The 27649-nt window shown below is 49.1% G+C and overlaps 3 protein-coding genes and 1 pseudogene across 3 annotated transcripts; 3 read left to right on the plus strand and 1 right to left on the minus strand.

The window, feature by feature from the left end:
- The first annotated feature begins 605 nt into the window (after positions 1–605).
- Positions 606–2210, plus strand: LOC136530466 (cytochrome P450 76M5-like). The gene is made up of 2 exons (XM_066523199.1): positions 606–1514; positions 1593–2210. The coding sequence occupies exons 1-2, from the start codon at positions 606–608 to the stop codon at positions 2208–2210; spliced, it is 1527 nt and encodes a 508-aa protein (XP_066379296.1).
- A 296-nt stretch (positions 2211–2506) lies between these two features.
- On the minus strand, positions 2507–5626 carry LOC136530465 (uncharacterized). Its single transcript, XM_066523198.1, has 3 exons — positions 4342–5626; positions 2963–3960; positions 2507–2857 (listed from the first exon to the last, which is right to left on the minus strand). Exons 1-3 carry the CDS (start codon positions 5624–5626, stop codon positions 2507–2509), a joined length of 2634 nt encoding a protein of 877 aa, XP_066379295.1.
- Positions 5627–10198: 4572 nt separating this feature from the next.
- On the plus strand, positions 10199–13178 carry LOC136530468 (WD repeat-containing protein VIP3-like). Its single transcript, XM_066523200.1, has 2 exons — positions 10199–10658; positions 12340–13178. Exons 1-2 carry the CDS (start codon positions 10314–10316, stop codon positions 12961–12963), a joined length of 969 nt encoding a protein of 322 aa, XP_066379297.1. The 5' UTR covers positions 10199–10313; the 3' UTR covers positions 12964–13178.
- Positions 13179–14961: 1783 nt separating this feature from the next.
- On the plus strand, positions 14962–19886 carry LOC136530467 (uncharacterized; annotated as a pseudogene).
- Positions 19887–27649: the final 7763 nt, after the last annotated feature.

Consider the following 27649-nt stretch of genomic DNA (forward strand, 5'->3'; position numbering starts at 1 on the left):
GCCTTCTGCTGCGATTCTCCGGCCCATCGCCAGCCCGCAGACACCACCTGCCTTCGCCCGCTGCGCAGGCCTGTACGGCCCAGACGGTGCCCCCAGGCCCCAGCTTTCCTGGCCCGCCTTGGCCTGCTCAGCCTGCATCATGTAGCCATCCGCTGGCCCGCTCGCACAGCCGCGCGCACTCACCAAGTTTCAGCTCTGCAACTCCAAGAATTTTTTTTCCTAATTATGAAAATAGACTGACAGCATCATATTCTTGACCAAAGTTCTCACAAATTTGCGTAGCAACCCAACCATGCAAGAGTTCAAACAAAATTGGTAGAGCATACTACCATGCATGATGACATGAAAAAGGATCTCTTATATATTGTTCGTTTGTTTGTTTGTTTTTGTCGGAGCCGACGGAGAGGGAAACTGTCACTGCTCCAATAGCATTTAAAATTGTCGGAGCCGCGTGTACCACGTGAAAACGATGCTTACTCGAACTCCACGTAGGCCGCATCATGGGCTAATCAACAGGAAATGAATATATACTGTATATATATATATATATATCGCCGTGCTAGCTAGCTCAATAAACAGCGCACACACCTGACACACACGACAGGATGGGGTTGTTGGTGTTGCTTGCTGCTTACACAGTGACACTGCTGCTGGCGTTCACCATTGCCACCCTGCACAGATCTATGCAGAGCAAGCGTACTTCCGCGACAGCTCTCAACAAACCGGCTCCTCCTGGCCCCGCCGGCTACCCTCTCCTCGGCAGCCTCCTCTACGTCATCGGGCCCCTCCGACACAACCCGCACCGGAGCCTCGTCGCCCTCGCGAAAGCCCACGGCCCCATCGTGTACCTCCGGCTCGGCCTGACCCGCGCCATGGCCGTGGTCTCGTCCGCCGCCGTCGCCCACGAGGCCCTGGTGAAGAACGACGCGGCGCTCGCGGCCCGGCTCGTCCCCGACAACGTGCGCGCGCTGTCGTACGGCGCCACGTCCATGGTCTTCCTCCCGAGCTCCGACCAGCTGTGGCGGCAGCTCCGCGTCCTGATCGGCGCCGGCTTCTCCTCCAGCCGAATCCGCCCCGTCCTGGAACGCCGTGCCGGCCAGCTCGCCGAGCACGTGAGGGCGTGCGCTGGCTCCGGCAGGCCAGTGAACATCCGGGAGGCCGTGAACGGCACGGTGCTCAACGTCGTGTCGAACGTTCTCTTCTCCGAGGACGTGGTGGACCTGCGCGAGCAGCAGAAGGCACAGACGTTCAAGAGCCTCGTCGTGCCCGTGCTCGAGGAGTGGTCCAAGCCCAGCGTCTCCGACGCCTTCCCTTTCCTGGCGCCGCTGGAACACCTCCTCGGCTCGCGCCGCCGCATCTCCACGCACCTGGCCAAGCTGTTCAGGTTCTTTGATGAGGTGATCATTGAGAAACGATTAGCTTGCGGCGAGAAGCACAATGACATCTTGGATGTCCTCCTCTCCCGGATGGCCATGGCCAAGCTCACGCGCCAACAGATCACTACATTTCTAACAGTACGCATACACACATACTATCTTGGATAAACTTTGCATGATTACGTTGAATATAACCTGTGCATCATCGGTTTATAGGATATGTTCATCGCGGCGAGTGACACGAGCACGGTAACCGTGCAATGGGCGATGGCGGAGCTGCTTCGCCACCCGGAGAAGATGAAGAAGGTGAACGCCGAGCTCGCTGAGAAACTAGGGTCTACAGATTTCGTCACGGAGAGCGACCTCAGCGAGCTGCCGTACCTCCATGCCGTGGTGAAGGAGACACTTCGCCTACACCCAGCAGTACCTCTGATACCGCGTGAGGTTGTCGCGGATGACATGTCTCTAGGTGGATTCCATGTGCCGAAAGGGACGGGCGTCATCGTTAACCTGTGGGCGATAGGAAGGGACGAGAGCGCATGGCCTCGTGCCGAGGAGTTCATCCCGGAGAGGTTCTTGGCTGGCCAGGAGGTACACTCATCAATGGTGAAGGAGGCGTATAGGCCGTTTGGTGCAGGGCGCAGGGTGTGCCCTGGAATGGAGTACACCGCGCGGTCTGTGCCGTTGCTGCTGGCCTCGATTCTGCACAGAAATGAGTGGAGACTACCTGATGGTGATGGGATCGGATTGGAGGGTATGGACCTCCATGACCGCTATGGCACCGTGTTGAATCCGGCGACCCCCTTACATGCTGTGCTAGTGTCTACCGTGTGATGTGTTTGGTATACACATTGTAATTAAGGGAATAAATAAAAGTGGGAACAAGTATGTATGTCTGTGTTTTGTAACACAAGCATATAATCAATGTATCACACGTAATAGATCAGGTGGTAGATTTTTTTTAGAGCACGCCAAAGCGCGTATTTCATTAAGCAGAACAGAAGTTTTTAGAATAAACAACAAGCATGGTAACACTCTGGTTACCAAAAACACACACCCCACCCCACACCAGAGCACACGGGGGATTACACCAAGTTACATATTGCGACTAGCGCAGGCAGCAAGCTGGATCAAGCCCCCAAAACGGACAGCAGCAGCCGCAAATGTGTGAAGCCCGCCTGGCACCACGACGAAGCCTCATCCTGAATAAGCGTAGCCAATTCCGCCGCCGGGCGCCCCACGCCGTTGAAAGTTCTGGCGTTCCTCTCCTTCCATATAAGCCATCCCACCAGGAAGAATAGAGAGTCAAAACCTCTTCGCAACAATTTTGGAAGCTGCTTCCTAGCCGTAAGCCACCACTGAAACACATTTTCATCTCTAACAACAATGGTAGAGTGAAGATTTAGCCTGGACAGCACCAAAACCCACACCTCCCTAGTTAGTGAACATCCCAGTAAGATGTGATCAATTGTCTCCGCCGTCTGGTCACACATGATGCAGGTACTGGACAGCTACAAACCATGTCTGAATCTTCGTTCCGCTGTCCAACAGCGATCATGAAGGACGAGCCAGAAAAAGAAGCGTACACGCGGTGGTGCCGCGGTCTTCCACACCTGCTTAGCCCCAAACACGGGTGATGAACCAAAGAACATCGCCCCGTAGGCCGAAGCCGCTGAGTACTCTCCATCCGCCGACAGAAGCCAACGGAAAGTATCAAGCTCATCAGACAAATGAACGGACTCCAGAAGATCGAACAAGTAGCCAAACTCGAGCATCTGTTGTGTAGTCACCGGCCCCTGCACATGGCGCACCCAAGCATCCCCCACGAGCGCATGGGCCACAACCGTCTTCTTCTTCCTGGCACTGACCGTCACAAAGATAGACGGCGCAATGTCCTCAATGCATCTTCCATCCAGCCAGACATCTGTCCAGAAGAAGGTGGATTCCCCATTGCCAAGGGTCAACACCGCAGCGGCCTGTAACAGCTTCAGCACCATGCTCTCCCTGGACACAGGCATCTTGCCAGCGCGCCTGTCGCGCCACACCCACCGCAAACGCAGCGCAATTCCCACATGCCTGAGGTCAGAAATACCGAGGCCGCCCAGCTCCTTGGGCCGGCAGCAAACTATCCAGGCAACCCTACAGCGGCCACCAGCAGCCACCTCCGAACCTGTCCAGATAAAAGCACGACGCAGGCGATCAATCTCCCCAATTGCCCACGGTGACAGACATAGGGCGATGGAGATATGCACCGGGATCGCTGACAGTGTTGCCTTTACCAAGGCCGTGCGGCCAGCCATGCTCAACAGGTTCCCCTTCCATCTAGGTATTCTAGCTGCCACCTTATCAATGAGGAATTGCTCCTCCAAACGCTTTAGTTTGAAAACAGATAGCGGAATCCCCAAGTAACGACATGGGAAATACTCCACACGGCAAGCAAGCACCTCATTTAGCCTCTGCAAATCCTCCACGGTACAATGAATTGGTGTTGCCATGCTTTTGTCGAAGTTGGAGAAAAGCCCGGAAGCGAGACAAAAAATCTGTAGCGCCGCCTTAATGGCCTCCAGATCCCTGGTAACTGGAGCTACAAGGATTACCAAGTCATCAGCTTACAAACTCACCCGGAAGTCCGCAACTCCCCGGACCAGCGTCAACAGCTGCCTTTGATCCACCCATAGTAGGAAGTGATTGAGTACATCCATGACCAAAACGAACAGCATAGGAGAAAGCGGATCCCCCTGACGTAAGCCCCGTGCATGGCAAATCCGTCTTCCCGGGTGGCCATTGAGTAGTACCTTGGAGCTAGAGGAAGAAAGGATCGCCGCTATCCAATTCCTCCACCGTGTTCCGAAGCCCATGTGCTGAAGGACATCCAGCAGAAACTCCCAGGCAACCGTATCAAAGGCCTTGGCGATGTCGATTTTCAGCATCACACAAGGTGACCGGCTGGCATGAAGTGCCTTACAAGCAAGCTGCACCTCCCTAAAATTCTCATGAATGCTTCTTCCCTTGATGAACGCGGTCTGATTGCACGTCACCAGCTGATCAAGAAACCTTGCCAAACTATTTGCCATGCATTTAGTTACCAACTTGCCAAAGCTGTGTATTAGGCTAATGGGCCTGTATTCACGAATCTCCTCAGCCCCCTCTTTCTTTTTCAAAAGAATCATGTACGCATCATTGAGATGATGGAAACTCCTAGTATTCTGTGCCCAGAACACGTTGATCGCGTTCATTATGTCTCCTTTGATGATATTCCATGTGGCCTTATAGAATCTCCCAGCAAAACCGTCCGGACCCAGCGCCTTATCAGCCGGCAGTTCCATGACAACCGCATGCACCTCCTCCTCAGAGAACAGAAACTCAAGGGTGTGCAGATCCAAGGAGGGAACACCAATGGCCTGTAAGTTGAGCATCCTGGTTCTAACAAAGTTATTGCCAAGAATACCATTATAGTAGTCAAACAGGGCGTCCGCCATCCCCTCATCTGAGACCACCTGCGCACCATTTACTCGAAGGGAGCGGATCATGTTCTGTCGACCGCGATGGCAAGCCTGTAGGTGAAAAAACCTTGTGTTGGCTTCCCCCTCTGCCAGGTACAGAGCACGCGACCGCTGCCTGGAGATTGTACGCGCCAGGGAAGCCAGACCGAGCACCCTGACTTTTAACAGGCGACGTAATTCCAACTCCCAATCAACGAGCACCCGCTGTTCCTCTTCACCATCAAGGCGCAGGATGACCTTCCGGGCAATGGCTAGCTGAAGCCGTACACTCCCAACGTTTGCATTGCTCCACTTGCGTAATGCTTTGGCGACGGCCCTCAGCTTGCAGTCAAGCACACGACAGTAATCCACATTCAGCACCGAAGGTTCCCACGCCGTAGCGACCACCTTTGCGAAGCCAGGGATTTTTGCCCAGAAGGGCTCAAACCTGAAATGCCTCTTCGGACCCGACAAAGACTGGACCTGGAGGAGCAGCGGACAGTGATCAGAGCAATCTGAGGAGAGCGGCCTCAGGACGTGGTTTGGAAACTCCATCAACCACTCGACCGAGGTGAACATTCGGTCAAGCAGTTCGAGAGTAGGGCGCCCCCTCGCGTTTGACCACGTGAATCTTCTTTCAAGCAGCTGCAACTCCTCCAGGTGCGCTTTGTTTATGAAAGAACGGAAGTGCCTCATGCCTCGCCTATCAAGCCTGTCATTATTCTTATCACTGGCATGATAAATCATATTGAAGTCTCCGGTGACCATCCAGGGCCAAGCACATTACTCCCTGAAGTGCAACAGTTCTTGGAGGAACTCCACCTTATCACCATCTTCCTGAGGTCCATAGACCACGGTTAACCACCATGATCGGGTCACAGGGCCTCCTTCCTCGAGCTTGGCAGAGATGGAGAAATGCCCCTTAGAGATACTGGACACAGTCCAGCGATCCCTCCTCCAAGCCAACAGAATGCCCCTCGCCACCCCAACAGAAGGGACAAAATCATAGTCAAAAGCCAATCCTAAAAGTTCATTAGACACCGAATTACAGAAACTGGAGAGTTTGGTCTCCTAGATACAGACAATGGATGGCTTCTCCATCCCAATGAACTCCCTGACTACATTACGACGCGCACGATCGTTGAGGCCACGCACGTTCCAATTGAAACAAGAAAAGTTCGTCGACATTAAGAAACCAAGGTGCGACACAGCAGTAGACAGCACCAAGTCCTTAGTTGAGGGCCTCGTCCACCCTAGCCACGTCCAGGTCCATGGCCACTAGGTCCACCTTCCCCTCCAGGAAAGTTTGGAGAGCGACCCTCTTGCGTGCCGTGATGTCGCCGCAGAACGCCGCCTTGACCAACCCCTCTAGCTCGGCCTCAGGGGCATCATCCCTCACTGGCACCCCAACTTCTTCAGCAACACGCGATGTGCCTGAGCCATGGCATTTGCCACGCACGGACGGGTAGCAAGACGCCCGCTTCTCCTGATGGTCCGCCCTGAGACTAGAGTCCGAGCACGCCGTAGTCTTGGCCTCTCCTTAATAATCGGTGAATGGAAAGGAAGACACACCTCTTCCTCTAGCAGATCCTGGATGGACCGTGCCCCCCCCCCCGCTGGTAATCAGCCACTGCACCAGTAGAAACACCCTCCTCCTGCAACTCCAGCACAGGATCAGGAAGTTCCGGTCCCACTAGACTCAACACAGGTGCAGCGAGAGAGCCATCATGGCTTCGTACATTGTTGTCCTATTGAGCCCATTCCATCTCAACCATGTTCGACCACCAGTCAACAGAGTTCAGGCCAGGTTGCATCATGTCCCTCTCCTTCCCCGCCTCAAATTCAGAGGCCACATGTTTGGCCCACCAATCATCCTGGATCACCGGGGGCGGAGTCCACACGCTTCGCCCATCCTACAACAAATGTGGAGCATGGCGCAAGAAGCAGCCCACCACGCCCGTAGCAGGTGACAAGCCATGCCATGGTAGAAGAGAGGGCGACCGCAAAGTCCTCCGGATCAACGTCGAACAGGAGGAAGAGTGGATCTTCAGTGCGCTCCCAAGGGTCCGAGGAGCGGACCGCATCTCCCAATGTTCCAGCGACCCCTGAACAACAGCAGGGGATGAAGGCACCACCGAGAACGTGTCATCCCCATCAGCAAGCACTTCTGGACTAAGAGGGCAGTAGAAACTCCCCACTTGGATGGCTGTAGTCTCAAGCCCGGCCTTGCAATAAACTTGACCTGGGTGATAATGATTATAGTTGCTATCCCTAGAGTCATCTAAATCACTGTCCCTCCTCGGAGTTGGGTCATAATCAGGGTATGAACTCCCAGAGTGAACATCACCAACGACTCCAGCTTCATCGTTGCCATTGATCCCATCATTGTCATCTCCCCCTTTGTCGTCATGACCACCATTGTCACCCCTGCCCGGCGATTGGGGTGGTGTACTGTAGTCTTGGTGAGCAACAAGTCGTATATGGATCAAATAACGTAGACCCGGAGCCGATTCCTAGACCTCCAGCACAACCCCTGGCACTCTTGGTTCACGAATATAAATAATCTGTTCATCGAGGATGAACTGCGGATGCCAACACCAAGCTGTAACGAAAAACTCTCGATCATCGTCCACCGGAGTGTCCCTCCTATCTATGAGCTCCACATAAGTACACGACAGCCCCAGGACGACCTGTGCCACATCAGTATTTCTCGCGTGCAACGGTACATGCCTGAGCGCCACCAGGACTTTGAACTTGAAGGCTATAGCACTTGCTCCAGAGGTGCGCCGCCAAGGATGCCACACCAACGGCATGAGAGCACCCCCAGGCGTAGCCCCCAGCACACGATCCCTGTCTGCCCGGTGTCGAAACCAGACCACAAAATCCTCCGGTTCATGTCGTCGCACATCTACCACATCCAGCTGGATGTTGAAACGGTTCCTCAAGTAGCTGTACACCCTTGCGGTCGAGATCTCCGGCCTGGTGCCACCAATCATCGCCACCAACGCATTGCCCAGCATGTCTTTAGAAAACTCAATTTCTTTAGTACGGGGAACCACCACCAGCGACCCAGTGCGGCGCTGCCGTGCCCCTGCACCATCAGCGCGGGCCACCTCCATATGTGCTGCATTATCCGCCCCGGCCCCAGGCGTAGTAGAAGCGGAGAGAGGCTGCTCCGGCCGCATCGAAGGAGTCAGAGACGGTGGGGGCAACAGCGACTATGGGGGCGGAGGCGAGGGCGGCGTCGGAGGCTCGTAGTAGCGGGGAACGGCGAAGGAGCCCTGTGTAGACGTTGAGCAGGGCGAGACAGTGCCAGCAGAGCTCGGCCGATGTTGCCATTTTGCCGGGCCGCCCTGAGCGAGCCCCGGCCGGGACACAGCCGACGGCGAGCGCCCCCGCTTGTGGCCGATGATCGCCCCCTGGGGCGGGAAGGGACACCGAGCCGCCCGATGGCCCTCCATCCTACAGTTGTAGCATCTTGGCTTGGATCTGCATTGGGCCCTCACATGGCCAGGTTGAAGACAGTTGAAGCACAGCCCCCGTAGCTCCGGTGGGACCGGGCGAGGGGACCTCGGTGGAGAGGGGTGTGGATGCCCAAAACGGCGGCTGTAGACCTCCTAGAAGCCACCATCATCCGGCACTCCGCGGGATCTGGCAGGATGGGACCACGGAGAAGCTGAGCGGCGAGGCGAGTGGGGGCCCGATCCTAGCTGTGGATGCGCACGCCTGGCCGCCCCCATAAAGCCCTCCGCACGACGTTGTCGATGACGGTGCCGGCGCGCCCTCTGGCGCTTGCCGCGAGGCTCCGCAGCAACTTCCTTGCCCCTCCCAGGCGACGATGGGGACACCGAGCGCCACACCTCCGAGCTGGAGCTGGAGTATTCCTCCGAGTCATTGATGGCCACACGGCCCTCAGGACCACAACCGAGGAACCAGTCTCCCCAAGCTCCAGACTCGCCATCTCCCCCAACGCGCGGCGACGCAGGCCCATCTTCCACATCTTCCACTTCATCCGCCCACCAGCGGCGGGATGGGGAGCCGTCCCCCATCTGGATCTACCGCTTGCCGTTTTTTCTCCCTTACTTACTATTACTACACTTTGTATCAGGTGGTAGATCAGGTGGTCGCACACAGGACGACACAGATTGATACTGGTTTAGGTAGATGATGTCCCACGTCTCGTGTATGATGATGCTTGTATTACTTGTGCGTTGTATGCTGATATATGCATGCGGGGGTGATGTGTTTGGTACCGATTAGGGAGGAGTAGAGGGGTTCTATCCCTCCTTATATAGTTTGGAGGGATAATGTTATAGATGAAGTCCCTTCTTGATCGTTATACATATTACTCCCTCTGTCCTAAAATAAGTGACGTTTTTACTACATTGAACCCAGTGCTCATGTAGTTTGCCCAATAGTAGGACAAGAAATTTTGAATGGTGATGTAGGCGGGGGTTTCCAAGGAATCCAAATAACCTCTATTTTTTTAGATTTGACGAGCATCCCGAATAACTAGTGAATTACAACCCTATTGTACCGTAATTGGTGCATTGATTTTTGCATCGTTAATATTTTTTGCCTATTGGTTCCATTATCACAAATATCTTGTTTGACCTGTTCAGTCTTATTCAAATTTTTTAAGAGATACAATAATAAACTCTGGACTTTAATTTCTAGCTTGGCATGTGCTTACAGTCTGCAAATTTGATAATGATGCATCTGTTATATTTACACTGTAAGTGTAATAGTGTGTCAGAAAAAATAACCACCCTGCAAGTTCGAGTTTCCAAAAAGAAAAAAGAAAACAAAGAGAAGATTCTACATATACAGTGTATAGAAAGTGGCCTGAACCCAACTGGCCTTTTTGGCACGATTTTAACTCGTGGCTCCCTTGCAAGGAGGCCTACCAAACACTCGTAGATGCGCCTCAATCAAAACTACTAAAAAGTCATTTTTAACAAAAAAAAAACTACTAAAAAGTGTTGAGAGATTAGCTGGATTACATAGATGCAAGATCAAGAACTAGGATCAAAAGAAGAAATAAGCTCTTTATTTCTTGATATGTTTCGATATATGAATATATACTATGTTGTTTTAGATGTCATTTTAAGTTATTCTACCATCTCCTTTTTTTAGAGCGGAGAGGTTGATGAATATTATGTATAATCTTTTCTTTTATTTAATTTAGTCACCATCAAAACATTTTTTATATTTATTATTATTTTATTTGTTTTCTTCTCGTTTAATTGGTCATCATCAAAATCTTCTTTTCCTATCCATTCTTTAACTTTGGTCGTATAAAAAAATGTTGGTTTTCTAAAACCCACAAAGCCCTCCTCTTCTCTCTCTCACTTTCCCCAACCCCACACCAGATCGAGCACACCGATCTAGGGTTCCACCTCGTCTTCCGCTCGCCGGCGAGGAGCCGTTCGGGACCCAGACGCGACCAAGGGAGATGAAGCTCGCGGGGCTCAAGTCTGTGGACGGCGCCCACGAGGAGTCCATCTGGGCGGCGGCGTGGGCGCCCGCCGCCGACCACCGCCCCACGGCGGTGCTCCTCACCGGCGCGCTCGACGAGACCGTCCGCGCTTGGCTCCCCGACGACCTCGCCGCCTTGGGGTCCCCCGCGCGGGGCCACGCGCTCGGTGTCGTCTCCCTCGCCGCCCACCCAGCCGGCGCGCTCGCCGCCGCCGTGTCGCTCGACAGCTTCATCCGCGTCTTCGACGTCGACACGGGGGCATCTGTCGCCACGTTGGAGGCGCCGCCGTCCGAGGTCTGGGGCGTCCAGTTCCACCCCAAGGTGACTGCGTGGCTGGTTCCTCCTAGTTGGGACTCTGGATTTTTTAAAAGGCAAAAATGGTTGCTTTCCCGCGATTTCTGCTGTAACTTAGGTTGCAGTCCATAGGTGATTGAGCTAAATGTGTTTGATTTTAGTTAGATGTGTGGTGATTCTAGTAATTCGTGGGCAGAGTGCTGCAAAAATGTTGTCCTGGGTTGGATTTTGTGGGTTTCACAATTACTGTTAAGTGTGCTAGTGCAGATTGATAATGAATGGTGTATACCTCTGATGGCCTGGTTCACTTTGTAGATTTCAGGGTTGAATCCCATGATAAAAATGTGGTCCTTGACCACTAGTAGTGTTTTGTACAGTTAAGGAAAAACAAAATGCTGCATATGAATAAACCACCTTTTATTTAGTTCAATCGTAGTGCTGGATTAGTGCTGCCCTGGTTTGGATTTCTTGAGTTTGCAATTTTACTTATTGTAAAAAACTGAAAATTTAAGAGAGTATTCCTCAGATTGCTTGGTTGATTTTGTTGGATTCAGTTTAAAATGCTAATTCTAGCCTTGGAAGTTAGGAAAATTAAGATCTTGCATGCTGAAAAAAAATGGTCGGTTTCAAGCTTTCCCAATCTGCCATTGTGTTGTGTAGGTGAAGCCTGTAGTTGGTACATAGGGAATGCAAGTCTGTCCTGTTACTTGTCTGTTGCTTTATTATTGCTATCAAATGAAGGCACTTCTAGCCCTTCACTTGTTTATTGCCAGTAATCGTCCTGCATTTATTGGCATAGTGTCACTTGATCCCCCTTTTTGGTGTTTCTGCAATCACATACTTGTACTGATGGTCCTTATTGAAAATAATATGCAATTATCAACTTATATGTATCGGTGCAAGGTTTGTGTAGACATCTTTGTGACAGATTATGTTCTTAGATTTTTATGGTTATGCTGCATCAGTTTTCCATTATATATCTGTTTGATAAACCGGTTCACACTATTTTACATGCTCTCAGTACATTCAGTTGGTAAAAGTTGCAATAGTTGTGGGGTTGGACAATTTGGGAGTTCACTTTGCCTGTGGACTGTTTCAAAGCCTTTACTATATTAAAGAATCTAATTTTTGAATACTTCGAATTTGTATTTATGCTGAAATATCAAATTCTTTTTTCACATTTGGACAGTAATGCTGCTTCAAAGAATTAATTTGGAGAAGTAGAAGTAGTAGAGCTGTTGTCATTTCAATTAGACATTATCTTGATGTGATTCACCTTGCTACACTATAGAAGCATAAATCATACTCTGGATCATGTGACAACTTATCCTGAACCTTGTTTGAACATGAAACTAATTTTCCTGTACTGTATGGTTGGCACAAATGCATATTGATAGACTTGTTTATGATGTAGAATTTGATGTTTACACAGTTGACATGTGTTACTGGCTGTTCATTCAGTCCTTTTCTCCTGAAATGCCTCACCTGGCACTGTTTGATAATATTAGTTTGGATATTCTGTTTTGGCTAAAACTTAGACAGCTGATTGGCATGTTCTGTTGTACTTATGATTCCAGGTAATACAGATGATGGCAAATCATTTCTGAATTATCCTTCTCTCCTGTTACATCCAATTTGTCAAATTGGCTGTTCTTTCTTTAGTTTGGTTATTGACAGGCTGGGCTAATCCATACTCTTTCCTTTTCAGGGTAATGCTCTGGCTGCAGCTGGTGGTGGCAGTGGATCAGTGAAGCTCTGGGACACAGAGAGATGGCAGCCAATTACCAGCCTCACTGTCCCACGTCCAGAGGGAGCTCGCCCTGACAGGACAGGCAGTGGCAAGTTTGTCCTTTCAGTTGCCTGGAGCCCTGATGGGAAGCTGTTAGCATGTGGGTCCATGGACGGCAGCATTGCCATCTACGACGCTGTTCGCATGAAGTTCCTCCACCATCTCGAGGGCCACCACATGCCGGTGCGGTCCATGGTGTTCTCCTCTGTGGACCCCCATGTGCTGTTCACGGCCTGCGACGACTGCCACATCCACATCTACGACACCAAGGAGAAGAGCCTCATCGGGGCCATGTCAGGCCACGCCAGCTGGGTGCTGAGCATCGACGTGAGCCCTGATGGCTTGGCGGTGGCGACGGGATCCAGCGACCGCACCGTCCGGCTCTGGGACATCAACATGAGGACCTCGGTGCAGACCATGAGCAACCATTCTGATCAGGTCTGGGCCGTGGCCTTCCGGCCGCCAGGTGGGGCCAGAATCCGGGCAGGGCGTCTAGCTAGCGCGTCCGAGGACAAGAGCATCTCCCTGTATGATTACTCGTAGGTTTTCTTACCATTGCAATGCCTCTATGGTACTCTGTTTCCAACCAGAGATTCGAATTTGGCCATGATGGTTGGAAGAATTGTTGTACGCAGCACACTAATTGAGGTGCTAATTGCAAGCGAAGCTAGTTTATTTCGTGTCATTGACTTAATTGTCCTGGCCTCCTGGGGTTGTTGAGTTTCATGCTTGTCCCGATTTTTCTACAGGTGATCCATTTTTGTGGTTCTTCCCTGCAGAGATGATTAAGATGAGACTTTATATATTTTCCACAGTTATGTACTTCATGTATTTCCCCCACCACTATTCTGATTCCTTCCTGTTACCTAAAAATAGCAGGCTAAAAACTTTAATACCTCGTATGCTGTATTTCCTTGCAATAAATTAATTCCTGATAGTATCTAAAATAAATTTAATTCCAAGTTAGCACAAAAGTGGCCTCCGATCGGCCCGCAGTCAGATCCGCTTCCATCGGCCCATATCTGCTTCTGGAGGCCCAGAACACTGACTACGTGACCCAGTTTGGCCCGCTGAGAGTGCCCATGCACTTAGATGGGTGGCAAGTGGTGGTTGGTTGCATCCACTCAAAAAAAAAGAAGAAGTTGTGGTTGGTTGCATGTTCATCGAGATTCTTGGATTTCGAAACTTCAAATGCGGATATATACTAAACCGATTATCTGATTTTCAATTTGATTTCAGCACCGTATTCCTTATGATTTTTTTTAGAGTAAAATGCACCCAGAGTCCTTAAACTTTTTGGGTTTTCCCATCTGGGTCCTCAAACTAAAAAAACGACTATCTGGGTCCCTGGACTATTGTCACCGTGCACCAATGGTCTAAAACCTGCCATGTCAGCACTAACATCTAACGTGGCAGTGCCAGAGTGACAGCCGGACGACGTGGCCATACTACCTTCTAAAACAAACCCTGCCACGTACTCTTACTCACTCCCAAGTCCCTTCTCTCCATCCGGGCGGCGTCGGGGCGGGCCACGAAGGTGCCGTCGCCCTTGCAGGGCCGCAACCATGGAAGCATGGTCGGCGCCGACGTCTCCGGGCTGGTATCCGCCCGCGAGGGCCACGATCATGGAGCAGAGCGGCAGCAGCGGGCATTGGCTATACAACCCGAAGACCGACGCCAGCGATCCTCTCGGTGTCGGCGCTGCCGGCGTGCACACAGCGGCGTCTCCGCCTCAACGTGCCTAGGGATAGCATATGGGCTTCTCTGACTTCCGAGTTCCGACTCCATCCCGGCGTTGAGCAAGGAGCGCAAGGGCAGGTTCCCGGGTAACTACTCGCATCGGGACTTCACGTTCCGATTCTTCCTGGAGAAACAAGGAGTGACCGGGTATGCCTGGTTAGTAGCCATTGGCTCCGCCTTGGTTGAAACGCCCGCCGCCGCCGGTACCCGGGTCACGACGAGTACCTCAGGTACATTAGGGACTTCTGTGATGCGTTCGGGCTCATGAACGACGTCGTTAGGCTCAACACCAAGGTCTTGCACGTCGGCCTGGCGGCGCGGCGCATAGCTGATGATGGCATGATGCGCTGGATGGTGAGGTGCTCGTCGAGACATGGTGATCGACTGTGACGGCGAGGTGGTCATCGCGGAAGAGGTGTTCGACCCTGTCGTCGTGGCCTCCGGCCAGTACGCCCAGCCAAGACTCCCAACCATCAGCGGTATGGACAAGTGGACGAGGAGGCAGCTGCATTCCCACTCGTACCGTGTCCCGGACTCCTTCAGCGTCGTCGGCCTCGGAGAGAGTGACAAGGAGATCACGTTGTAGCTCCACGAGATGGCGAGAGAGGTGCATATCAGCGTCAAGTTCATGGACGACGCCACCGTTGTCTCCGACATGAGGAAAGCTCTGTCCAGGAACCACAACCTGCACCTGATCCAGCTAGCATCCTGGTGTCACCTGACCTGACTAATGTGATCGATCTTTGCTTTGCATTTCGCAGATCGAGTGCTTGTGTGAGGATGGGCAGGTAACGTTCGCCGATGGCTCTCATCGCGGGCACGTTCGCCATGGTCATTGGGCGCGAGTTCACGATGTGCCACCGCCGGGCTCGAGCTCGCGATTTGCCGTGGACGCCGTGGGGCGTGCGTGCCCGGGCAGCGACGCTCTGCCCGCCGCCGTGTCCCCGCAGCTGCCACCTCCGTGCTGCCGGCAGCAATCTCCATGATTGTGCGTGGGCAAGCGAGCACGGGCTGGATGCCGCAGCCGCCAGGTGGGCGCACGAGCAAGTGCCGCCGCCAGGCGAGCGAGGGGCGAGGCGCCATGCCATGTGGACAAGGGAGCAACAGACGGACGAGGAGGCAGGTTTTTTAGAAGATAGCATGGCCACGTCGTCGAGCTGCCACTGTGGCACCGCCACTTTGGATGCTGTGTGCGGACGTGGCAGGTCTTGGACCATTGGTGTATGACGACAATAGTTCAGGGACCCAAATAGTCGTTTTTTTTTAGTTTGAGGACCTAGACGGGAAGGACCATGGATGCATTTTACTCTTTTTTTTACCTACAAAACAACATCACACAGGATTATGTTCCGATGAAGAAAAAAATAATGATTGTGATAATGTGAACCCTACACGTTATACGTATAGTCGGTGGCAAGATTTGATGTAGCTCTCATCCAAACAATATTTTTACCGGTACTAGTCAAACTTCGGCATGGCTATTTGGCTACGACTAAATTTTGGCTTGGCATCTTGATCTGTGACCTACTCTTTCCGTCTTAATTAGAAAATGCCATGTTTTAAGATTCAAAATTTATCCTAAAAAACTGAAAGTTTTAGTTCTTGGGGCTCATATCGGCTTGAGATTGTGATATGCATGTCTTCGTGTATTTGTTTGAATTATTGGTTTTTTCTTTAATTCGAATGGATTAGCTTCAACAAATAAAAGTAAATGAGTAATTTTAATCGAGGCATTAATTTGTTCTTAAAATTCTATAACATCAAGTTGTTCTTGGGATGGAGAGAGTGACAACCAAACATGCCTAGAGAAACGCTAATGCTCCACCACTGACGTCTGTTCCGTGTCAGTCAGTCCAGACGTGGCTAACTGGGCTGCGGACCGGTCCACAGGCCTACTCCTCTCGTCGGCATACAAGGTTTCTCTAAAAAAATAAAAAAGAAAAGAAAAGAGAGCGACATCTTATCTTCCACATTCGCATCAGCTCCACCGCGCCGCCCGCTCTTCGATTGTGTACGCACGAGCTCTGCTAGCGCCCGGGTCCGCACAAGAGCCACCGCCATCCGCATACGCACAAGCATCGAGCGCCGCCGCTAGTCGTGTACGCACAGGCTCCACCGTCCGCGCTGTGCCGCCCGCCTGTGGTGAGGGAGACCGCTGCCGCCTCCACCACGGGGGCGGATGCTTGGTCGGTGGACAGGAAGACCTCTACCTGCCCAGCTTGGTGCGTCCAGGCGTGGAGCTCACCCGCGAGCAGCCCAGGTGGAGGCCGCCCACACACATCTCTTGCCCGCCTAACCAGTTCGCCGTAATCGTGGCGGAACTTGCCTGTGTGCAGCCCGCGACGGCCGGGATAGAACTCCACACACCGTCGAGGATCCATTCTCCCGAGCAGCAAGGAGATGTTGCGCTGAAACTGCATGTTGCAAACGTCTATTTCAAGTGTTTCAAAGGTACGTTACAAGTGTTTTTATATCAATGTTGCAAAAGTATATTAGGATGTTGGACATGTTGCAATGTTGTTTTCAAGTGTATGTTTCAAGTGTTTTATACGTATGTTGCAAGTGTTTTATCTGGATGTTATATATGTTTTGCAATGGCTACAAAACGTGTTTTTCTGGTGTCTCAGACATATGTTTCAATTATTTCGGACGTATGTTTCAAGTGTTTCATCTAGATGTTGTAGAACTATATCTTGTTACACATGTTACAGTGGGACCTATTTGCAGCAATCACCTGCTGCAGCTGCTGGGCTCGCCTGCATGTGCGTGGGTGTGGAGGGGACATGCGCGGGACACGAAGCGTGCATGGTAACGGTGTGGGCACGGGACATGGAGCGGCGTAGGCCCCCACGTGCAGTATGTGTGGACGTCCGTTCGGACGTCCGGGTGCCAGAAGAAAACCCAACTGAAACCAAGCTAAAACGAGAGTCCAACTTCACGGAAAATCCGAGCTTGACTCGACTAGAAATCACGATTGCAATGATATGATCGATCTTGTCTTCTCCCCGTTCCGGCAGCTTCGACTTAGTGCGAAGCGCAGCGTCGCCGTCCCGGAGGCGAAGGAGATCCCCGCCGGCTGAGGGCATCAGTGTCCTACGACGACGACGATGACGGCAGAGAAGGTGATGCTGATGGTGCCCAAACCCTAACCCCGAACAGAGCTTTTTTCCCCATTGATCCAGATCTATTGATTGTTAGGTTGATCAAGCTGAAAATTTATGCAGATCAAATTCTGCGAACTGGACTTACAAATATGTAAATAGGGCTGAAACTGACTCAGTTTCCTTCAGCCTGAAAATTTCGAGCCTACGTCTATCTCTGCCGAGAACAGGTTGAAATTGTATCGAATTTTAAAACTTTTGGATGTCACTAACAAGCAAAGCACCCACCGTTTTTCAGGGTCATGAAGGTGCTGCAGCCTGCTGTTAGGAACGGCCTGTCATGTGGGGCCATGCTAGGCTGGCACAGGTGGCTTGGGGGCTTCTGGCTACATAAGGGAACGAGTAGGCCAGAAGCACGACATCGAACAAATTATCCAATACCAACAGATTACCTTTCCTTTCGCATTTCCTTTTCTAGATCCTTCTAGTAACTTCTTCCTAGCACCTTAATTCCCCTCCTTGCTGCCTTCCCCTGATTCTATCTCTTATTGTATCGGATATTATTACCTGTGTGCTGATTGATTTGGAGTTGGAGTGATCTGAGTTCATCCTCTAGATCGTGTGCTGTTAACACCTGCAGAAGCTGTATGCCTACCTCCCGTGCCGATCAACCAGCAGTTCCCATCTGTGGTCAGAAAAATCTACAGCTCTCCCTCCCCGAGTTTGCGACCTCCTATGGTCGAGCACCAGCTCAGAGTCAGGGTCAGGAGATCCTGGACGCCCCTCGTTTGAGCACCGCTGCATCATCAACCTGGCTAAAACTTACTTCCCAGTTCCACCGCCGCCACCGCCTGGCTCGGTAAGACATGCACCCATCTTAATTTTTAGCACGTTTTATTTATGCTCAAGTTATGATAAAGTTTAGTACTCAAACCTGCATTTTAAGACTGCAAGATGTCCAAAATGGTATGTGTTCATAACTTAATATCCAGTAGAGATCTGTTGTAAGTAAGGGGTTCTTGTCTAAACATAAGACTTCTTATTTTGTATCGGGGCAAATTTTATGAAGCGTCAGGTATTATGTCATTAGTAGAAGTACGTCTCATTCTCTTTGCAAACTGGCACTCAGCTGTCTATTATTGGGTACTGTTTGTATGTACCGTTATTCTGTCTATCATCACCAATTGAACACATTGGCATTAGCATGGGAAATTGTGTTTTAAGCTGGGAAAATAGCTAGTTACAGTGCCTGTGCGATGGCAAGGCAAGCAGTAATGATTTGGGCCATGCATGGCAAGAGAATTACTGATCATTTATGCAACGAATTGACATCATCATAATGGTTATGTTTCGCAATTCTATGTGTCATTTATCTCGTCATGCACTCATAGTAGGATGTAGTTGATCATCATACTGATGCAAAAGATGCAAAATTGTCAAATTGCCATAAATTAAACACCTGAGCCACTCCTAATCCACTCTGCAAGCACCCTAGCCCTATTTGGATCTGGCATTTATTTACATCTGAATTGATAACTGATGTACCCACTATAGCAGAATTGTGGATCCCTCTAATGAACTGTTAAAAGTGGTCTACTCTGTACTCTTCTGACCAAATGAATTTTGCAATGTGCCAGTTTTTCTTTAAGCTTATGCATCAGTGCCACTAGTAATGACATAAATAGTGCCGAGTAAGCAAGGCAACGTTTGCGCCATGGATTGTTTATCTGTCTATTTTGTTTGTGTTTCAATTTGACATTGTTGTTGGTGCAGGAAAATCAATCCTCACAAAAAATATCAGTACCTAGCTTCTCATACATGTTATTATAGAATCATGATTTTTAATTAAATATCATTTACCAAAAAAATTGAAAATCTCAGTCATGAGCTGCCCTGGAATTCGCACATGAGCTGGCTGGACTGTTTTTTGGAAGCTCTTATATTTTATCTTGTGGGTGGGGAATGGTGGTGATTTCGCTTACTTGTAGTTACTGCTATGTAATTGTTTGTCCTGGGAAGTTTGGTAATAGCTATGAAACTCATGTTAACTGGTGATCCTTTCTATGACAACATGTGTGCTGTTTCGAAACAGATCACCTAGCATTTTAGAACTATGTCGTCTGTGGTTTGAGGAATTTGCTGATCAGTGCGAACCCGTTCCACGTGTTTTTGTTTTGGTTGAAGCTCAGCACAATCTTCTCTTATTTTTTTATGATGAAACCAACAAAGCACTCTAGCCTCTACATCCACGATGTCATGTATATGGACATTCTTCATATTACAAAGTTTCAGCAATGCCAGGGAAACATTCTCGAGAAATTGCTAGTCGTATTCGGAACAATGCTCTGTTGTTTCCTGTTGGAAAACACTATCATATCAATCTGTATATATTTTTACGTTTATGCATGCTCATGCTCTTGTCGCAAACAAGACATTGTTCTGAACAAGTTGTTTTTGTTTGTTGCAGTTGGGCACAAGGGGTTTCAGCTCGATGGGTCGGTGGTGAGGAAGAATGTTGATTTCACTCGCTGCTTTTCCTGTAGCCCAAGGATGCTCCATCCCCAGGGTGAGAAGTACATCGCTGGGCATTGCAACATTCCCTACATTTACAACAGTCCGTACTGAAGAGAATTTTCTGCCAGGCTCAGCAATGCATAATCTTGCTTTGTTTCTAGAGCAAGCACATCTGTGAAAGAAATGCATCTGGATTAGTGCTGAGGAATGTACTTCTACAGATTGAATCCATCTGTAGAAATAGTTTATTATCTGTTCTGATCTGGCTATAATGACAGTGAGTTGTCAGTCTTGTAGCACAGAGGCATGGTTACTCTTGTCCCTCCCTGAGCCCGCTTATATATTGTTCATAGCTGTGATGTGTGTCAGCGTGTGCCCAGCGGCAGGCATAGGTTGATAAGCTTTGTGACATCGTCACGCCACTATACTTTGCATTCGCCTTCCATTTGTTGTGGAGTATGCTTATCGATGTCAAGCCTCGTTCATTTTACGCCAATTGCCCCAGTTGACAGCCACATAAAACAAACCATTCCATCGAGATACAACACGTACGTTGGCACTACTCAGTCACAGTCATTAGCACTTGGGACACAACTCACTGTCATTACATCCAGATCGGAACAAATAATAAACTGTTTCTACAGATGGATAGACCGTTGCGCGCTCAGCTGTTGTGCTAACTAACTCTCAACAACCGATATAGTTTTATTAGTTCATCCTTCCTTTCCTTTGGCTGCGTAGTTACCATCTTTGCCATCAAACCCCTACTCATTTGTCGTCGTCATCATTGCTGCTACTGTCCTCTTCCTACTAATTATCATCAGCATCAGGCTCAGCATTAGCAATTGATCTTCATCATGGCCATCTCCCGAAGATCGATTGCCAATTATTTTGCCCTGCATGACATCAGTCAAATTAGCATATTATTGGCTAATCTATCAATGGCTAATAATTAAGTGTACTCTCTACCTTTTGAATTTATAATGTTTATTAGGACAAGCAAATTAGTTCATTCGAGAACGTCATGTAGGAGATTCAAAAACATAGTGAGAAGTACGTTGTAACTAGAGTAGTACTAGTGACATTTGCTGCCTCACTGGAGGTTCAATTCAGTGCACTGACTAAATTAAACAGTCAGATCGATTGCCCGTTACTGCTTCTGCTGGGTCCCGAATTTTTTTTTCCTCAAACACATAGAAAATCTGTGTATAATTATAAAAAAAAACTCGGCCTACGGTGGGCAAACAGCCCCCGCAACTTTGTGCTTAAGGAAGAATACCTTCTCACGCAGGCCGAGAAAACCCCCGAACACCATGTTCCGCCCTTACACAGGGGCCCGTTACCCTGTGAGTGGGCCGGTCCGTTGCCTGTGCTTTGGGAAAGTCGAGACAGACGAGGGGATTTTTTTGGTGGGTACCGGAAATTCTGCCCACAGCGGGCCTTGAACTCCGGTCGGCAGGCAGAGGCCTTAAGCCTCACCTCCTGGCCAGTCGAGCCGAAGCTCGATAGGAAGTGAGCCTAGCTCAACTGATTGGGTGAGAGGTGTGGCAATGCACCCAACCATCCAGGTTCAAATCCCGTCTTGGACTAAATTTGGGTGCCTATTTCTCTTCACCTATTTCCTCCTAGGTTGCCCATTTTTTTATATTAAGAGAAGATAAAAACATGGTAAGAGAGCCCCAACAAAAGGAATCCATCCCCACCAACAAACACATAGCCTCACACATTCATCCTCACACCTAACGGGAGAAGAAGCTACAGTCGTGGATTTTATAAATGAATGACCACAAATGTTGCGGAGGCCTGAACTAAACAACATCAAGAAGCAGGGTGGTCAATCAAGTGATGCCCCTAGCTCTAGGTATACTCCAGGTAACCAACCTACTGATTGGAATTTTCTGTTGTAAACCGGGCACCCCCAATCAGCAGGAGGTTCATAGCCATTCCACCCACGAACATCAGCACCCTAGCCCACACCGAGTTCACACATAACGAAACTCTTTTCCACTAGACGTAGAGTATCCTATACTTGAACCAAATCCATATCGTGTATGCTGCCCTCTGATTCGCTATGCATGATATGCTGATTACTAGTCAAACGCATAATCCACCGACAATTTGCTTTTATTCTTTTCCTCTAGTATCTTGCGAATATTATCAGGAAGTTGCTCCTATACGGGCTTGACTATGTTCGTAGGATTCTTGGGGTTGGTGGGGTTGCCCTTTCTATCAGCCATGGTATATGTGAATCTTCCATTTTTTGGCAATGGAGTCGCCGAAGTAATTTGTTGATTCAAATCTGGTCCCACAACTACAGGGATAGAATGCTCGGATCGCACAAGGATCAACTCATGGAGAAACCTAGAAAACTTTTCGAGCTGGTTTCAGAAACCATCTAGACTGATTTTGGTAGTATAGAAAATAATGGGTTTAGAAACTAGGCCCCCTTTGGTTGAGCTTTTGAACCTGCTTTGGCTTCCTCTAAAGCAAAAAGCCAACCAAAGGGGTTGGCTTCCACCCAAAACCACAGCCAAAAGCAACTATTGCATGGGCTATGCTAGCGCCCGGATGTCTAGATGGACCCATGCGTCCGGATGCCCACTCATGCTGCTGTGCCTCCTCTTGCTTTATTTTTTGGAAATACACACCTCCTCCTGCTGCTGCGCCCCATGCATCCACCGGCCCGTCTAGTTGCATGCGAGACAGAGAGGGAACATAGCGCGCATACCCAATGCGAGAGAGAGCATAGCGCACAAGCCCCAATGCGAGAGAGACCCCAACTGCATGCGAGAGAGAGAGATGGATCACAATGCACGTGCCCCAATGCGAGAGAGAGAGAGCACAACGCGCGTGCCCCAATACAAGAGAGAGGGAGGGAGCACAACATGCATGCACATTGGTTGAGCTGGCTGCATGCTCCATCGTGAGGGACCAAGCCTGGTGGTGTGGGGGTGCCTGGTGCAGCGCGTGCTTGCCCGTGAGTCAGAGCGCGTGGGGAGCAACACTTGTTGCAACATACTGAAACAAGGTGAAACAATTAAAACATGCGTGTATAACCACTGCAACATATGCAATATCTAGATAAAACACTTGCAACATACGTCTAAAACAGGTGGAACATTTGGAACATACACTTGCAACATGTGTGTGAAAATATATGCAACATCCAGATAGAACACTTGCAACTTGCAAAATGAAAACACTTGCTGCAATAGAAGACTAAAACAGATGAAACATTTTAGAACATACTATTGCAACATACTATTGCAACATATGTGTGAAAACATATGCAACATCCAGATCAAAACGCTTACAACATACTTCTCGAAACAGATGAAACAGTTTGAACAAATGCTTGCAACATGGCTCTGAAATACTTGCAACATATGCAACATCCCTCAATCTACTTTTGCAACATCTATGTAAGCAACATGCCTCTGAAACATCTGAAACAATTGAAATGTACATTTGCAACATTGCGGGAGAGAGGCCTAGGCCGGTCGATTCTAGCCGATGGGGTGGGAGCAGGTGGCGAGTAGCTGCGCGCGAGCACCACCTAGCAACAGCACCAGTGGCGTGCGCGAGCACCACCACCACCAGCGCTAACGGCATCAGGCTTGGCTCGGCGGCGACAGTGGGGGATGGGGGGCGGGGAGTGCCATGGCCGTCGGGGTGGGGAAGAGCTTGGTTGTCCGGGTGAGAGGGCACCACGCTGGGGTGGAGGAGAGCCGCCGACTCCCGTGCAACACCACCGCACCACCACCGTGGATCTCGCCGAGTGGGGGAGAGGGCCGTCGGATCCACGGGTGTTGGGCGCTCCCGGTTGGTGAGGACGCTGGGGTGGGGGGAGGAGCCACTAGGGTGGGGTTGGAGGACGCCAGGGTGTGAGAGGACGCATGCTAGGGTGGGTGAGGGCATCGCCGCCGGCCAGGGAGGCAGCCATGACCACGTGTCGTGGTAGGGCAGGGCGCGAGTGCGGAAGGGATAAGGATGGGGAGGAGGAAGCGAGGGATAAGACTTTTTTGGGTGTGGTAGTGAGTAGAGAGGCATCTGTCCGTCCGGACGTCTTAATCGTATCATTATCGCTTTTACATAGCCCAAATTTTACATCACCCTCAACTCTGCTTTTACCTATTGTGCCTTTGAACTTTTTGCGAAAATTACCCACTGCCACTAGTTACATACACTACTAATAACGGGATCTTTGCCGAGTGCAAACTTCTTTGCCGAGTGTCAAAAATTAGGCACTCGGCAAAGATCTTCTTTGACGAGTGCCGCACTTGGCAAAAAAGGCTCTCGGCAAAGGACTTCTTTGCCGGATGCCAGGCTCTTGGCAAAAGCGCGGCACTCGGCATAGGCTGCCCCGCGTAACGGTGTTCGGCCACGTCCTTCTTTACCGAGTGCCTGCTGTTAGGCACTCGGCAAAGAAGGTTTTTTTAAAAAAAAAAATCTTTGCCGAGTGTCCCAGATCTGGCACTCGGCAAAGAAGGGTTTTTTTTAAAAAAAATTATTTGCCGAGTGTCCCAGATCTGGCACTCGGCAAATAAGTTTTTTTTAAAAAAAATTCTTTGCCGAGTGTCCTAGATCTGGCACTCGGCAAAGATTTTTTTTTGAAAAATACTTTGCCGAGTGCCCCTGTGAAGGCACTAGGCAATGAGGAAATTTTTTTAAAAAAATTCAAAACCCTCTTTGCCGAGTGCCTTATTCTTGGCACTCGGCAAAGACCCCCTTTGCCGAGTGCCATGCCCCGGCACTTGGCAAAGTTTTTTTTATTTTTTTTTGTTTTTGGCCTCCAAATTTTTTGTGCAGCCCTTTTAAAGTACCAGGAACTCCTCGTTAGAATTTAGAGATTTTTTGTGGCTTTTTGATATATTTAGTTACTTTATTTCGTTTACTTGAATTTTTTCGAAAAATATAAATTTGAACTGCACGTGGTATGAATAATGGAATTTAATGATTCAAAAAATGATAGTCATGTTACTGAGTGTAGTGTGAGGCCGTATCCAGGAACGGACCCGAAATTTTGGATATCTTATTCACGAAACATGACCGCGAACTTGCGTGTGAAGTGTTTTTAAATTCTATAAAAAGCAAATGAAGTCCGAAAATCATAAAACTTGTTGAGATGTCGTGATATCGTATGTGGAGGTTATGATAAAAATTTTAAAAGATTTGTGCACGTTGTCACGTACGATGCTTGCAAACCGAAAAATCTCTAAGAAGTTTCATGATTTCGTGAAGAGGCCGACCAGGTGGTAAGCATCGTACGTGACAAACTTACGCGAAACCTCCTCAATTTTTATCACAGCCTCCACATATGATATCATGACATCTCGACAAGTTTCAAGATTTTCGGTCTTCGTTTGCTTTTTATAGAATTTAAAAACAACTCGACCGCAAGTTCGTGGTCATGTTTCGTGAACAAGATGTTCGAAATTGGTGGTCTGTTCCTGGATACGGCCTCACATTATACTAAATAACATGAATATCATTTTCCCATTCATTTTTTCATTATTCGAATGACTAGCAATTATAATTTGAATTATCCAAGAAAATTCAATTAAATGAAATAAATTAAAGAAATATAGAAAAAGTCCGAGAAATATGCCACATTGGAACATGGAATACCAGGTATTGTATGAGGACTACAGAAAAAGTTTGGGGGCAGGAAGAAAAAAAAATAAAAACGGTTTACCGAGTGTCTGCGTGTGACGCTCGGCAAAGGAGCCTCTTTGCGGAATGCCAGAACGGCTGGCACTCGGCAAAGAATTTTAATTTTTTTTTAAAAAAACTCTCTTTGTCAAGTGTCAGCCGTCCTGGCACTCGGCAAAGAATTTAAAAAAAATTAAAAAATACTTTACCGAGGAGACACTCGACAAAAAATTTAAAAAAAAAATTACTTTGCCGAGTGCCAGATCCGGGGCACTCGGCAAAGAAATTTTTGTGCTGTCTTGCCGGGAAACAGCCCTTTGGGCCATTTCTCCCCCGCCACTACTGTCCTGACCGTGAAAGACACGCGCACACAGCTCCAGCTCGGGCACGGCTGCCGCCGCCGCCGCCCATCGCCGCCACAGCAGCAGCAGCCGCGGCGGCCCCGCGCGGGGCGCCGAGCCGGGCGGAGTGCTCCATCGACCTCAAGCTCGGCGAGTTCGGGGCGGCGGACGGGACGAAGGAGCCTGCGGCGGCGGCGCCGTCCGCGAGCCCGATGAAGCGCCCGCGCTCGGGTCCCGGTGGCGCCGCCGGGGCGCAGTGCCCGTCGTGAGCGGTGGACGGCTGCAAGGCCAACCTCAGCAATTGCCGCAACTACTACCACCGCCACAAGGTCTGCGAGGCGCACTCCAAGACGCCCGTCGTCGTCGTCGCCGGCCGCGAGATGCGCTTCTGCCAGCAGTGCAGCAGGTATATACGTACAACAATTCCTCAGCCCAAAGCAATCCCATATTCCCATCCCTTGTTCTTTGCTTCAGATTCTCGCCAATTTGTCACCAACAGTCACAGATATGATGAACTTGAGCTTAGCAATTACTAGCATACACCTGCCTGAGTGGGCTGTCTTGCTTCAAGGATGCACAGCTTTACCTTTCCCGGCTCCACTTTTTCAGCCTTTTCATATGAACGTACACTGATCTTTTCCCTGTTTCCCTTTAGCATGTCAACAAGTATTACCAGAATTAACACCGCCTCTTTTTCTACTTGTGCATACCAACTTTCTAACCCATCAGTGAGAATCATTATCCGGCAAAAGCCAGGACGCACTTCATCTTCATGTGCTAGAGGATCATCTTTTCTTGTGGCGCTTCTTCACCTGACCCATGTATAGCTTTCGTCGTCTTGGGTTACGTTTAAAAGTGAACAATGAATTGGAATTCGAATCCGTCATCAAATTGATGCTTCTCTGCTTTAGTACAAAACAGAGAGGACACATTTTGAATCAAGCACAGAGACCAGAAGCTGGTCTTTCCGATAGAATTCTTTAAGGAGTATAGTCACTTTAATCAGGATCTGTGCATTTTTTGCTTTGAGAAGAACTCCTCTCAAATCATTAAGCCCCATCTTTGACGTTTTTGCATATGTACTTCTTTTGAAAACCTTTTTCCTTGCTGAACAAATAATGAGATCCGTATGATTCTTGCATTTTTGTCATGTATTCTTTCGCGCAACAGTATTTATGTAACCAGTCAGTGTGTCTAGCTAGCATTATCCCTAGATTGATCACTGCCGCTACTATTTGCTTGTGCAAAGTTATTTGGGAAGGCAACCCCATTTTTTTCTACTTTGTTGCAGTTTGACGTCAGAATTCTCTTCGGTATAAACTGTTTGAACAGAGCAGTGCCAACCAAAGCAAGGTGAAGTAGATGTATCTTTGTCGTTTTCATCAGTTCATCGTTAAAGTAAGTGTCATGTTTTTTCGCTCATCTTTTTATTATATTGCAAGCAGTTAGGTTGTCAAGGGAACTGTGTTGGGACTGGCTTATAACAAACAATAATCTGGCCAAGGGTACAAAGAACAACAGACACTATGTTTCAGAAATATTCCTTTTAGTTAGCTAAGAATTTTACCATGTCTGTTGCTGCCATGAAATGTTACTTGCTGTTTTACCTTTCCAAACAATTAAATTATGTTAATTTGGATGAGATATATATGTGATGGATGAGATATATATGTGATGGATGAGATATATATGTGATATATGTTTGTATGAATTTATTTGTCACGATGGAATGTAAAATAAAATAAAAAATTTCCAGCTTTGCCGAGTGCCATGACTATGGCACTCGGCAAATAATTTTTTTTTAAAAAAATTCAAACTTTGCCGAGTGCCGGACAGAGGGCACTCGGCAAAGAATTTTTTTTTAAAAAAAATTCAAACTTT

The sequence above is a fragment of the Miscanthus floridulus genome, unplaced genomic scaffold (genome assembly GCF_019320115.1).
Source record: "Miscanthus floridulus cultivar M001 unplaced genomic scaffold, ASM1932011v1 fs_142_1_2, whole genome shotgun sequence".
In the NCBI taxonomy this organism is placed as follows: domain Eukaryota; kingdom Viridiplantae; phylum Streptophyta; class Magnoliopsida; order Poales; family Poaceae; genus Miscanthus; species Miscanthus floridulus.